We start from the raw sequence: 14,957 nt of genomic DNA, 5'->3' as shown, positions 1-14,957 counted from the left end.
TGGGCCATGAGGCTCTCCAAGGCCCTCCCAGCTCGGATGGCCCTTGACCACCCACGTCAACGGGTTCTCAGCAGCGGCCTCTGCCGAGAGCCCAAGGCAAAAAGCTCCCCATATCCCACAGGACCACTGGGGCCAGGTCCCAGGCATGCCCACTCAGGATGGCTGTGAGAGGTCACACCCCTGTTCAGAAGACGTGACAACAGGTCACCTATGGCAGTCCCAGCCTGGGGTGCCCTCTAGAGGCTGAGGGATGATTTGCGACAAGAACAAACACCTGCTCCTTGCACCCTGCTTGCACCCATGATGGGAATCTGAATTATCACAGCACTGGCTCCCGCAGGCACCACTCCCCCAGCAGCGCACTGTGCAAGGCCCTTTAAGGGCAGTGCCTCGCTCTACCCTCACAGCTGCCGAGAGGGAGCTGCTCTGATACCCTGGCTTTTTGGATGAGTAACCTGAGGCTAATTATAAAAAAGACGCTTACTCCTTGCAAGAAAAGTTATGACCAACCTAGACAGCATACTGAAAAGCAGAGACATTACTTTGCCAACAAAGGTCCGTCTAGTCAAGGCTGTGGTTTTTCCAGTGGTCATGTATGGATGTGAGAGTTGGACTATAAAGAAAGCTGAGCGCCAAAGAACTGATGCTTTTGAACTGTGGTGTTGGAGAAGACTCTTGAGAGTCCCTTGGACTGGAAGGAGATCCAACCAGTCCATCTGAAAGGAAATCTGTCCTGAATATTCCTCGGAAGGACTGATGCTGAAGCTGAAACTCCAGTACTTTGGCCACCTCATGCGAAGAGTTGACTCATTTGAAAAGACTCTGATGCTGGGAGTGATTGGGGGCAGGAGGAGAAGGGGACGACAAAGGATGAGATGGCTGGATGGCATCATTGACTCGATGGACGTGAGTCTGAGTGAACTCCAGGAGTTGGTGATGGACAGGGAGGCCTGGCGTGCTGCGATTCATGGGGTCACAAAGAGTCGGACACGACTGAGCGACTGAACTGAACTGAATTGAAGAAATGACGAGGCTGGGACTCCCACCTGAGCCCAGAAGACTCAGGTGTCCAGTGCTCTTAAGCCCTGCTCTACAGAAAAAGCAGGAAGGATAGGAATGAGAAAGGGCCAATGACCTGTATTTGCTGGTGTGGGAACCCAGGAGGCAGTCCCTGTCAATGACTGTTTAGCAATCGCAACTCCAGCTTCCCAGCCTCCCCACCTCCCCGGGAGGGAACTGTTGGATTTGAGCTGCATCGCCAAATGTATCCACAAGAGGGCGAAGTGTCAGGACCTCGAGCCCATTCTTTGCACCAGAAAACCCGATCATCCTCATCCAGAACACCGGCTGCTGGGAACCATGAATCACAACACGGGATTGTCTGCATCACTCCCGCTGAACAAGTGAGAAGAGTGAGGCCCCGAGAAGGACAAGAACTGGCCAAGGTACACAGCGTATCCTGACAGGGGTCTCCTGAGCCCCAGGTAGTGGTGGCTCCACACGGCATGATTCAGGCAGCTCCCACATTTCATAGGTGCCTATTGTGCCAAGTGGCTCCAGGGACACCGTGGGCCCCCCAAGAGTCACAAGGGAATGTGTCAGAATTGGGAGCTATAAGGGATGGTATGGGGAGGGAGGAGGGAGGAGGGTTCAGGATGGGGAACACATGTATACCTGTGGCGGATTCATTTTGATATTTGGCAAAACTAACACAATTTGTAAAGTTTAAAAATAAAATAAAATTTAAAAAAAAAGAAAGTTAAAAAAAAAAAAAAAGAATTGGGAGCCATAGATTCCCAGCACCCACCCCTGAGTGGCGGGGGAGGGGAAGGCAATTCTGAGGTTCAGCCAATATTGGGGAGCCCTGGCACAACCCACCCCCGCCCAGGCTGTCATCAAGTCTCACCTACTCATTCAGGCCCCACCTCCCCCAGCTGGTGGTGAGGGCCCCAGGCCTCACCTTTTGCCACAGTGACTCGCGGGAAGCGAGGGATGAGCAGGCCGCCACAAACCAGCAGTTGCCCACCTGGCCCTGGTGCAGGTCGTGGGAGCTGATGCCGTCCACAAAGAGGCGGGGGTCCTCGCAGATGTCCTACGGGGAAGCCGAGAGGAGACCTCACTGTCTGCGTGGGAGATCCACTGCCTGCCCTGGACAACTGGGGCCCTGTGTCAAGTCTCTCCAAACCCAGCTTCCCCTAGGGCCGCTCTGAAAGCCCTTCTCCCTTCCCCTGGCTCTGTTCCTCTGCCAGAGTCTGGATGATGAGCAAATGCTGTGGAAGGACTTCGGGGGGCTGGACCAGGGCCACCACCTCCCTCCTGCCCCCTGTGGTCTTCCCTGGCCAGCAAGGACTCAGTGTCCATCATCCGCCAGCACCAGCGGCCCCATGGGCCCATCCCTGCCAGCTTTCAGGGGCCCATGATCACCAGGAGGGGCAAGATACAGGGCAGAAAGACACCAAAATGACACATGATGAGTGCAAAGGGCGGGGAGAAGCGGGGAGACAGACGACCACGCCAGAACCCATGTGGGTGCATCCTCAGACTGCCTCATCTGACCTTCACCCCATCCAAGCAGTGTGGCCTTGGTTTTGTTTTCATTTTATTTCTTTTTTAATGCTTTTTTTTTAATTGTGGTAAAAGTCACACCATATAAAACATAGCATTTTAACAATATTTAACTGTATGGCTCAGTGGCATTAAGTACATTCACACTGCTGGGCAACTTTCACTATCATCCATCTCCGGATTTTTCACTTTCCTAAACTGAAGCTCTAGCCTCATTAAACATTTAACTCCCCATCCCCCCTCTCCATCCCACCACCTGGCCCCTGGGGCATCTACCAATGTACTTTCTGACTCTATGAATTTGACTCTTCTAGATATCTCATATAAATGTGGTATTGCTATTCCATTTTATTAATAAGGAATGGAGGTTCAGAGAAAGGCAGTGACTCTCAAGGGCACACAGCAAGCCGACACCAGGCAGAACTGAGCAGATACCCCCAGAGCTCCCAGAGTGCCTCCCCAGACCCCTCCTCCTCACCCATCTGCTTCTTCACTCTACAGCTCACTCTCCAAGTCGGGGAAGGGAGGTGAGACAATAGGGGGCTGGGAGGTAAACACTGAGGCATGCCTTCCTTCCTGCTGGCACCGTGATCTATCCTCACCATGCATGGTCCTGAGAGGTGGACACTGTGCTCATTTTACAGATGAGGAAACTGAGGCCCAGAGAGGTTGAACAACATGTTACAGCCACACAGCACAACCCTGCTTCCACTTCAGCGGCTGCTCTTAAACCAGTTCAGTGTCCACAGAGCTATTGAGGTCCTAGTGCAAGCAGCCAGCAGAGGGTAGCAGAGTCAGGAAGACAGACTTCAAATTCCTGCTGTGCAACTTTGGGCCAATGACTCAACCTCTCCATTGAGCCTCCGTTTCCTGCCCTGTGCAAAGGAGGCAGACTATTATACTTGCAGGGCTTTGTAAGGACTCCACAGGTCACAGAGGCAGGGGGAAAGTGAAAGTGAAAATGTTAGTCACTCAGTCATGTCCAACTCTTTGTGACCCCATGGACTGTAGCCCACCATGCTCCTCTGTCCATGAAATTCTCCAGGCAAGAATACTGGAGTGGGTTGAGGCAGGGGAACACGGGGCAAAGAGCTATCAGCTCAACTAAGGTGTTCAGGACTCCTGTTGCCACCTCTGCCTGGGAAAATCAAGAGTTTGGCAGGGCCGGACTGAGGGCATGAACACTCCAGATGGGATTTCAGGGTGACCAGGGCCAAGCTGCAAGGCAGCTCCCCCAGAGTACGGACCGTGGACTGCGGGATGCAACAGATCTGAGTAACACTGCTCCAGGTCATGGAAATCCATTGAGGCTGGAAACACAGAGAGCTCTCCAGAAGCCCTCCTTATCTTATCTCCCAGGACCGGCCCGCATGCTGAGCCTAGCCAGAGGAAGCCATGACTCAGCATCTGCCTCCCTGGGGTCAGCAGGACAAGTGTGGAGGGAGGCTTCATACCTGGAGGACCCAGTCATATCCCCACCATGGGAGAGACAGCTGCTGCCTGGCATCCCAGGAAGTGATCTCCAAGGCACCCCTCCCCCTTCTGGGCCCTGCCCAGAGACTGGACCACCCACTCCACAGACGAGGATGCCAAGGTCAGGCAGGGGGCGGTGACGTGCAGGGTCACGGGCCAAGTGGACAGATGAGACAGAGCCTAGCCCTTGGGACGGAGCTCTCCTCCTCACTAAGCCCCACCTCCGAGACAGCCTGTGGGCAGGTCCAGCCATCCCTGCCTGGCCCTCCTGCCCCAGAACAGGGCTCTGACCCCTGGGAGAGACTGAGCATGGGGGGTCAGGAGTCCTGGCTCCAGTCTCAGCCCTGCCCTGTGAGGGAGCACAGACCAGGGGCAAATCCTCCAGTCCGGGAGGGAGCAGAGAGGAGGAGATGGTCTAAGGTGTGTTCCCATTACCAGGAGAGGAGTGGGTCTGCCAGCTTAAGACAGAGAAACCACTAGAGGTTGGAGGCACCCGGGGCCACCCTGGGACACCCTGAACGGAACAATCAGAAACAGCCTGCAATGACCAGGCACCAGCTGTGTGCCTAGCTGTGCAGAACGATCCTGAGAGATAGGTATGGTTAACATTTCCAATTTACAGATGATGAAACCAAGGCACAGAGAGATTAAGTCATTTGTGAAAGGCCATGGAGGAACAGGTGAACTGGGACTCCAGTCCAGACAGTTAGCTCCGGAGCCTCCATCTGGACCAGGGCTTGTGAGTGACAAGGCCACTGTCCCTTCCCCATCCCCCTGCACCTGTCCTCAGCCCAGCGTGGGGGACTTGCCATATGGCAATAAGCCCAAGGGGTCAGGGGCAGCGCAGACCCTCACCCGTGTCACTATAGAGCCTGACTTCTCAAAACCCACGTCTGTCCTCCGACCTGTCCTGGGCCATCAGCTAGGGACAGAGCACAGAGCCAGTCAGAAAAGCCCCAGCCCACAGGCAGAGCCCTGAAGGAGAAGTCTGAGGGTAACCCTCCACACGAGCCCAGCGGTGACAGCAGGAACACGGGGAGAGATCAGAGGAGACTGCCTGGAGGTGGTGACGCCGGCAGAGCAAGCATGGAGCGGACTGAGGGCAGGGAGGCTCCAGAGGGGAAAGGAATGGAAACTCATAATTCCCCCCAAGATGGGATCTGGCCACAGCCTGGAGACAGATGCTGCTTCTGACAACATCAGCCACCTGTGCTCCCTCCCATCGCTGCCCACACTGAGGTTCACCTTGGGAGTCTCCCCACCAGCCTGCGAGCTCCAGGGCAGGGTCCAGGCCTGGCTCTGCCCACCGCCAGTGTCAGGGACTGGGCTTGGCAGGTTCTGGGCCAGGCCACCCCTAGGGCTGGGATGACCGCTCCTCTGTGGTCAATGGACCTCTGTCTGGGGCCCAGCCCCCTGCTTCTGTGGCCACCTCTCACCTCTCAGTCCCTCCCAGCCTATTAAACCACCTCCACAGGACACAGGTCACAGCCCATAACCACCTCCTCCCTGAACCTGAACTTCGGGTTTCCAGGCCTGGTGTAGAAAGAGGGGGGTCAGCAGGTCCAGGGCACCTTCAGCCCCTCTGCCCTCACCCCTTCTCATCGTCCATCCACCTTCACCCCAGTCATCTCCCTCCCGGAATCTAAGATCATAACCAGAATCAATTAGACAACCAGGAAACTGAGGTCCAGGAAGAAAGCGGGACCTCTGTCTGGGATGGAAAGCAAGGCAGGGGTTACAGCTTGTGCCCTGTCGCCTCTGCCACAGACTCGCCTCCCCAGCAATCCCCTCCTCAGAGGCCACCCCACATGCACCCAGGAGGGGCCGTTCCTAGGCAGGGCAGAGGCCCAGGTGGCTGGACTCGGCACAAACTGTTCATCTCACATCATAATGGAGACTACTACTCAGCACAGCCGGGAAGCAGGGTCTTCTCCAGGTGCTGGTGTGAGTCTGAGCCCCAGACACAGGGCTGGAGACCACCAGGCCACCGTGCGAGAACCTGGGAGGTTCCAAAACCGACATCTGTTTGTGGGACCTGGATTTGTCCCTTTCTTGATTCCAAAGGACCTGAGATTGGGGTCCTTATCTCTTATCCCCAGAGATTGGGGAAGGCAGAGCATGGGGGGACATGGCGGGGTCTACCCCACAGGGAGGAGAAGTGGCAGTACTAAGGCCTTGGGCTTGAGAAGAGGACGCACCCCTCCATCTACCCATCCCCTTGGGATTCCCTGAGTCACAGGCCTTCTCCTCCAGTGTCTCATCTCCTCTTATCTCCCCTATTAGGTCCCTGAGGGAGGCGCCCAGCAAATGTTTACTGAATGGTAAAGAACCAAGAAACATTGGAGCTGAGAGGAGGAGGAGGTGTGGGCTGGGGCAGGTGCCTTGGGTGGGACTGCAATGGACCAGAGAGCCCACAGGAGGTGGGGCTTCCGAGCAGGACTGACTCTGGGTCCCTAGCATCAGGCTCGCTGGAGCAGGTGGTCGAGGGAAGGAAGTTTGTCATCTGCCTCCGGTGTGTCTAATAGCACTAGCACCTCAAGACTCTCAACCTCCAGACGCCAGGGGAAGGAAGAACTCCTCCCCATTCACGGAGCAGGCAGCCGAGGCCCCAGGAGGAAAGTGACGCATTCAAGGTCACACCTCTGGCTCCACGGCCAGCTTCCTCATTCCATTTTGGGAGAAAGAGGAGGGAGGCTGGCAGACAGGGAGGCTGACTGAGGAGATCCCCCAAGAGCAGAAAGGCCACAATACCAGACTAAGGATACCAGACTCACATCAAGAGAAGGAGCTGGGGGCGGGACAGGAGTGCAAACGGCTTCCCCCGGGCCTTCCAGAAAGTTGGGTTTTTGCTCTATTTGTAAACAGTCAGGTCACAGGACCCAGGAAGTGGAACTCCATAGCAACGTGGCTGCTTTGGGCCAAAGTTCCATCTCACTGGCCCAGGGCCAAACAGCTGGGAGTTAATGGTCACCCCACTGGGCTGGCCCTGCCACACCTACCCGAGGCAAGGGCATGGCTTCCGGCCCTTGGGGGCTACCAACCCCGTGTCCTGTGTCCTGTCTGTGGAGCAGGGCTACGTACACACGCCCATCCCTCACACCCGGGTCCACACCATCTCACCCCCTCATTGCACACCACTCAGCGGTGCCTGGCCCTGAGCTGCCTTCCAAACCAGAACTGACCCCCCACAACTGCTCCTGGGCCCCACTCTGTCACCTCCTTCTCAATACCAACCGCCACACGCTGCCTGTCACCCGCCTCCGCATCCAGTCCTCGACAGGCAGGGCAGCTCTGTTCCTCCTCTTTGCATGTCTGTGGAGGACTGGGCACCACGCCCGGTGAGGAGGGCAGTGCAGGACAGTGTGCAAGGCAGGACTCCCGAACTGGCAGGCAGAGAGCCCAGAGAGGGCAGATGACTCCACCAGGGTCACACAGCAAGAGGTGGCTGAGCCCAGGCAGCCTGGCGTTTCCTCTTCTCACTGTATCAAGCCCAACCATCCCCAGCAGTGCTTCAGCAGCTTCCTTCCAGAGCCACAGGATCTAAAATGCCTGGGTGATGGCCAGAGGGCAGGAGAGGGCCAGGAGGTGGGCCACGAGGGAGTGGGGTGAGAGGAGGGCAGAGGGCTCCAGTGTCTCCCCTCCACCGAAAGCCTCACAAAGGCCTTTTGAGGCCGGCCTCCTTCCCCACCCACCCACCAAAGAGGAGGGAGGAGGCATGGGGGTTGGGGGTGCGCCAAGGACAGGAGTCCCAGGCCAGCCAGGAGGCGGCTGGGAGCTCAGAGAACCAAGGCAGTGCAACTCATGGTGTGGAAGTCCCTGGGTCACTAGGGAGGCTCTCTCTGGAACTGGGCAGGTGGGCCAGGGGAAGCAGGACTGCTGGGTCCCTGCCTGGCTCTGCTCCTGGCTCCCTGAGTGATCGAAGCATGTGCCCACCCTTCTTGGACTCAATTTCCCTACCTTATAAGTATCCTAGTCCAAGAAAACAGGATTTTCTGTCTTGGAAGGGACTTGAGAGCCTAGCCTATGAGAGGAACATTAAAAACTAAATTTCACTTTCCCCAAACGTCCAGGGGGCTGGAGGGAACTTCGTAAAGTGCAAATCTGCCCGTGAAAACGCTGTTGAGAATCTGGCCTGTGATTCCCGCTGCCTCAGAGCACAGCTGGCCTGGCTCAGCTCCACCAAGCCCAGGGCCCCGGACCTCCTCTCCCCTTACTCCCCCTCCCCGATGCTAGTCCCAGATACGCCTGAGGACTTCAAGCGCAGGTCTTTCTCACACCATACCCTCTCACCCTTCAGCTCTGCGATGCCTCCTGTGAGCACCTCTGAGTGCCGGACAGGGGGTCTCGCTGGCTCCAGGCACCCAGGTCCATCACTGTCTCCAGCACTGAGTCCCTCTGGTGTGAACAACTCTGTGTCACCACCACGGCTGCAGGCGCTGAAGGGAGGATGCTCGTGGTGCAGCACGGGAGGGGGACCTGGGGGTGGCCTTCAGCAGCCTCTCAGTCGTCACCCAGGCCCCTGGGGCACCCACTCTCACACTCAGGAATCATGGTTAAAGAGGATGAGATCATGCCATGAAGCCAGATACTTCTGTTCAACACATTCCAGCCTCAGCGACCCAGGCCAAGACAGAGGGAGCCGCCAGCCAGATGCTCCATAATTCACCGATTCCAACAGAAATGATGACAGCTGTCTTATGGGTGCCAGGCCCCATGCCAGACTTTCATGCATCATCTCTTTAAACGCTCACAACAACTCTATGCAGTACTTTTATTTTTTACTACCACTATTATTACTGATTAACCATCATAATAAAATGCTTTCCATGTACAGCAAATAACTATTTCAAAATCACTACAAAAATCACTGACAATAATCAGCAAAGTAAATTTCTTCTACTTGAATGTCACTCTAATCATACTAGAAAAACGTCACATCCACATCACCTCATTTGTATCCCCAAAACAACCCTGGGTGGCAGAACAGAGGGCCCCATCTCCCTCATAAGGAAGCTGAGGCCCAGGGAGGGGGTGAGGTCCTGGCTGGGCAGTGGTGGCTACAGAATTGGGGGCCATTCTCCTGGCTCCCTTAAATTAAAAGACACTTGCTCCTTGGACGGAAAGCTGTAACAAACCTAGACAGCGTACTAAAAAGCAGAGCCATCACTTTGCTGACAAAGGTCCTTATAGTCAAAGCTATGGTTTTTCCAGTAGTCAGGCCCAGATGTGAGAGTCAGACCATAAAGAAGGCTGAGCGCCAAAGAATCAATGCTTTCGAACTGTAGTGCTAGAGAAGACTCTTGAGAGTCCTTTGGACAGCAAGGCGATCAAACCAATCGATCCTAAAGGAAATCAACTCTGAATATTCATTAGAAGGACTGATGCTGAAGCTGAAGCTCTAATACTTTGGCCACCTGTTGCAAAAAGTCTACTCACTGGAAAAGATCCTGATGCTGGGAAAAACTGAAGGCAGGACGAGAGGAGGGCGACAGAGGATAAGACGGTTGGATGGCATCACTGACTCAATGGACATGAATTTGAGCAAACTAGCAGGTAGTGAAGGACAGGGCAGCCTGGCATGCTGCAGTCCATGGGGTTGCAAAGAGTTGGACACGACTGAGCAACTGAACAACTGGCTCCCTATGCAGATGCAATCTGACAGCAGGAAGGCCCTGCATCAGCCCCTCCACTTTCTCTGTCACCTAGGGCCTCGGAGTGAGCCCTCCCAGCCATCCACTGTCCCTTGCAGGCTAGGTGGGTCTAGGCCTGCCTGTCTCAGCTCCAGTTCAGACCAGACACTGACCTTGGGCCGCTTCCACCTAACGGTGGGCCCTGGGCTGCCCTTATAGTAGAGCGAGTCGTCGGTGGCGGGGAAGTTGGGGTCCTCAAAGAGCACCTTCCTGCGCAGACAGGCCCGTTTCAGGGCTGAGTAGTTCTGGTTCTCGTAGGGCTTCACGCAGGAGAACATGGTGAATGCTGCCCCGGGAGGCAAGGCCGAGACGAGGCAGCAGAGGGAAGCTCCCGGGCACCTGGAAGGGCAGAAGATCAGAAGATCGTCACTTCCTGAGAACTTGAGGCCCGCAGGACCCTGAAGGAGGTGGTCCCTCCCCACCACCCTGGAAAGCGGGCATCTTCATCCCCATTGTACGCGCCAGAATTGAGGCTCAGAGAAGGGGAGAGACCTGCCCGAGGTCACACAGCTGTTAGAAGCAAAGCAGGAAGAGGAATGACTGGCCTGACTCCACAGCCTGAATCTCCTTATTTGTGATGCTCAGCGGTGACGCCAGGCCCACGGGCCAACAGGGTGCAAACACAATGGCGATCAGGGCTGCCTGGACGCACCCATGTCCTCCCTTTCTTTGTTCCACCAGCCTTTCTAGACCTCCCGGGCAGAGTCAGACTAGCAGTGATCCAGCAGCCCCCTGGCTGGTGTCACACCCTCAGGAAGTGTTGTTAGTCGCTCAGTTGTGTGTGACTCTTTGCGACCCCATGAACTGTAGCCTGCCAGGATCCTCTGTCCAGGCAAGAACACTGGAGTAGGTTACCATTTCCTTCTCCAGGAGGTCTTCCTGACCTAGGGATCAAACACGGGTCTCCTGTATTGACAGGCAGATTCTTTATGTCTGTCACATGAGTGTATATTCCTCAGTTCTGTCTCATCACAACCAAGATCTGGAGTGACGGACATTAAAGCCCTCGGCATGTCACAGCTTTCGGGTCTTGGACAGACCGTGTCATAGCTCTCAGGTCTCGAATGGACCATGTTACAGCTCTTAGACAAATCAGTGTTACAGCTCCGTGTTACAGCTCTATTTTATTTAGATAATAACAGGAAAATCCATCCTCAAGGCGTGAGGGCATGTCGACCCAAAGACCGAAGAGAAGAGCGCCCCAGCGTGCTGGGTGGGGGGCGGCGGGGGGGAGCCCCAGCCCTTTGGCTCCTCTTTTTATTTGTTCCCCACCCCACCCCCCCAGCCACCCCGGGCCTGCCCTATGTAAATTGGGTTAGCCAGAGTGTTGTTTGTTCTACCTGAGGTCCGACCTTCCTTTTTTCACTGGCTTTTCTCTTCCTTATCTTTTAGCCACCGCCATTCTGGACTCCTTTTCCCTATTCTAACTACTTAACACGTCTAAGCCACCAGGGAAGCCCCCAGAGTCACGAGATCATCTCTGTCCTGTGTGGAAAACCCTCGGCCCTGGAGACCCCGCCAGCCGTCAATCAATCATGTAGCCTCCTCCCTCCAGGGCTCTGCCTTCTTAACCGCACTTCTGGAATCAAGGTTTCCAGTCCCGCAGGGAGCACTCTCCTTAATCCTGGTGACCTTACCTCCCCTGAGGACCCTCAACCTCACCTTGTGACCTTCCAATTCCAAAGCCAGCCTCTCCCACACAGCCTCCCAGACCCTGCAGCACCTCACACACCTGAACAGTCAGCCTCCTCTTCCTGGATTTTGAGGGTGATTTCCAGCACTGGTCCTGACCCATCTCCCTCTCTGACCTCCCTTCCCCCTAAATGAAAGTGTTAAGTCACTCAGTCACGTCTGACTCTTTGCAACCCCGTGGACTGTAGCCTGCCAGTCTCCTCTGTCCATGGAATTCTCCAGGCAAGAATACTGGAGTGTGTTGCCATGCCCTCCTCCAGGGGATCTTCCCGACCCAGGGATTGGACTTGGGTCTCCTGCATTGCAGGCAGATTCTTTACTGTCTGAGCCACTAAGGAAGCCCCCTCAGGTGGTCCTTTAAGGGCTACACCAAGCCCAGGGGTTTGCTCACCTCCCCTGGCTGATGACCCTGATATCCCTGTGTTCAGTTTAGACCCCTCACCTAGGCCCTCCCAGATGAGGACCAGTGGGTCCATTTTTACAAGGGCCAAATCCCACAGCAGAGTCTGGGCTTGAGTCCACGTGCGGCCCCGACACAGAGCCCGAAGCAGAGGGTGCTGCACCACAAGCATCCTCCCTTCAGCGCCCGCAGTCCAGCACCCTAACCTTGCAGCCGTATGCTGACCAAACCCAGGAGACACAGACTGGACTGACGTGGCCAGGAAAGGGCTCCGGGAGGGGAGGGAGCAGCAGCAAGTAAGTGCCCTGACAGATGCTGGGACAGCCAGGCACCTGACGGACAACCCCATCTCCGCCTGTGTAGCTCAGACCCCATCTGGCAGCTCCACGCCCCCCGGAACCTACTTACCATGGGCCTGCTCAGGGCAGCGCCATAAGCCCCACTCCCCAAAGACACAGGCCCCGACTTCCCAGCATAGCTGAGGGAAACCGAGGCAAGGCAGGCTGGCTTCTAGGGCAGACATGAGTTCGAGAGCACGACTGATGTGGGTATCACTCCCAGCTGTACCCTTCGCCCGCCGTGAGGCCTTGAACAAGTCACTCAGCCTCTCTGATTCCCCATTTTCTCACCTCCATATTAGGAACAATATTGCCTCAGTAACTGGAAGATGCCAGTATAACTGACCAAAGGCTGAGGAGACTGTTTAGCGGGCCAGAAAGAAGAGGAAGGAGAAGCAGACAAGCTCCCTCTCATTCTCAAGAGAGACCCTCGTGTCTCTGGCACCTGCCATGCGCAAACCACCTGGCTAGAGGTCTACATTTAGGATCCACTGGGTATGCCTTTCACTGTTGCCATCTTTCAGAAAAGAGAACTGAGGCTCAGTGCAGGGAGGCAACATGCCCAAGTTCCACGGCAGAGTCTGGACTTGAACCCATATCCTCTGACTTTGGAGCCTCCACCTTGGCCTGGTGACCCCAAAGTGCAGGAGAAAAGGGGGTGAATGCCAGGCCGGGCAGGGCTCACCCCACACACACCCTGCTTAGCCAGGCCCGCAGGAAGGGCAAGATGAGGGGATTCAATGGAGAGGAGAGACAGGAAAGGAAGGAGGTGAGACTGGGCAGTGAGGGCGGAACACAGGTGGACAGGGAGAGCAGGGCCGACGGTCCCTGCCTGCCGAGGGTCGAGGGCTGGCTCGTCCTGTCCTCTGGGCCCGCAGCCACTTCATCTTCTGCCCATACATCGTACTGGGCCCGCGTGTGCCACTGCTGTGTGACCTCAGGCCAACCCCTCACCCTCTCTGGCCATCCCTCTACCTTTCACCCACCCTCCCAGCGTCAGAGGCCTGAGGAAAGAGACGTGAGCCTGGAGAGCCAGCCCCTGGGCTCTGGCACACAGCCACCAGGAGCGCCATTAGCATCCCAGTTTCCGGTAGGACCAGCTCAGGAAACAATTTAAGCTTCAAGAATTAGATCAAAGGAGCTGAAAGCAGGAGGAGCCCAGAAATCAGCTCCAGCAATTCCCGTGTTCAGAGCCCAGAGAACCCAGGGAGGAGGAGCGAGCTGGCCGAGGTCACACAGCCCGGCCGGTGGAGAGTGAGGGTTCTGGCCGCCCTCCAGGCCTCGCAGCGGCCAACACGCTGGGAAGGTTTGCTCCTGAGGATAGAAGGGAGGCACAAGCCGAGAGGGGAAAGCTCAGCCGGGCCCAGGGCCAGGAGATCAGGGCCCAGGCCTGGCTGGGCGGAGGGTCTGACCCAGTTCAGCCATCTCTCCAGCCTCACGCCTGCCGCCAGGCTGACCCTGGCCTCCTTAGCCCAGCCTCTCTGGCCCTGGCCTCTGCACAGGCTGCACTTCCCCCACTGCCCTCCTGCACCCTTCACCTGCCCCAAGGTCACCTCCCAGTCCATCCACTGGGTCAACACCCCAAGCCTCTGAGCTTTGTTCCCTCCCTGTAGTTCCAGGCGTAACCACTGATGGCACAGATAAACCAGCCACCAAGAAAATGAGCTTCCAAACCCCAGCCTCTGCTTTCCGTGTCTGAGCCGGGGGCACGTCCTGTCTTCTGCAATATTACACTGTGTTGGAGGCACTAACAGGACAGCCCGAGCCTCCTAGCTGCCCCCTAGCCTGCCCACTTCCCTCTGCCCCTTCCCGTCTCCCAGAGCCCTGCCCCCTCAATTCTCCACCTGGAGCCTAAGTTCCCACAAGCTCCTCACAGACCACTCAGGGCCGTTGGACACACTGTTCCATCCACACGGGCACAGCTGGAGAGCTCCTGGTCGCCTGTCAAGACTTGGCCCAAGTGCCTCCCACCTGCCTGACACTGTCCCTCCTTCCACCTCCACAGTCCCGGGACCCCATGACAGCACCTGCTGTTTACCCCATCTGCACATGACTTATCTGCCTCCCAGTCTGCAGCCCTTCAGGACACAACCCACGTTCGGCTCCTCTCTGTGTCCCTAACGTCCAACCTTAGGGAGCAGGTTCAGTGAATTGGGGCTGAGTGCGCCAACACAGGTGATGCAGGAGGAATTCCTTCGCAGACGGGAAAAACAGATTCAAAGAGGGGCCAGGACTCCCAAGGGAGAGCAGCTTGCCATATCAGAGCCGCACCAGCTCTAGGTCTCCTGAAGGCCAGGGTTCACTAGATGGAGCCTCTATCTCTCTCTCCCCTCCTGCTCCTGACTGTCCGGGGAAGATATGGCTAAAGCCCTGGTGCCCTGGTTCCCCTAAGCTGTGAAAGCTGCACAAGCCATGTCGCCTCTCTGGTCTTCATGGCCCTTGTCTGGGAGGAAGAGATAACGCACCAAGGCCTCTGGGAGGATCAAATGAGATAGGGCCGCGTGAAACAGGAACGTCACTTTCTGACGGGTGCGTGCTGTGCCCCCAGGGTGTCAGCGCGGCTGTCTGCAGCTCTTCTACAACGTGCCTCCCCAGACAGGAAGGGCACAACAGTTCAAGGTTCCTGTCCCCACGGAACATCATGGTCTAGTGCAGTCCACAGACACAGGCAGCACAGAATATGTGTCATTTCAGAGGTTCCAGCAAGAGGGACACAAAGAGGCCTTCACAAGGCCTGGGCCCAGAAGTCAGCCGTGCTTCGGGAGAGAAAGGCCACTCCAGGCAGAGGGAACCGCTCAA

General features: G+C 56.4%; 1 protein-coding gene across 3 annotated transcripts in view; it reads right to left on the bottom strand.

The window, feature by feature from the left end:
- The window catches only part of CAPN5 (calpain 5), a 57,101-nt gene that overhangs the window by 30,729 nt on the left and 11,415 nt on the right, over positions 1–14,957 (bottom strand). For 2 of the 3 annotated variants that reach the window (XM_061380951.1, XM_061380953.1), the window contains 2 exons: positions 9,842–10,067; positions 1,961–2,092 (listed from right to left, as the gene is read on the bottom strand). In XM_061380951.1, the coding sequence (XP_061236935.1) occupies positions 1,961–2,092; positions 9,842–10,006 (297 nt within the window). In that variant the 5' untranslated portion in view covers positions 10,007–10,067. The remainder of the gene's footprint in view (positions 1–1,960; positions 2,093–9,841; positions 10,068–14,957) is intronic. The other variant, XM_061380954.1, reaches the window with a different exon arrangement.

This window comes from Bos javanicus, chromosome 15, assembly GCF_032452875.1.
Source record: "Bos javanicus breed banteng chromosome 15, ARS-OSU_banteng_1.0, whole genome shotgun sequence".
NCBI classification, from domain to species: Eukaryota; Metazoa; Chordata; class Mammalia; order Artiodactyla; family Bovidae; genus Bos; species Bos javanicus.
This window is presented reverse-complemented; position numbering and strand designations above follow the sequence as displayed.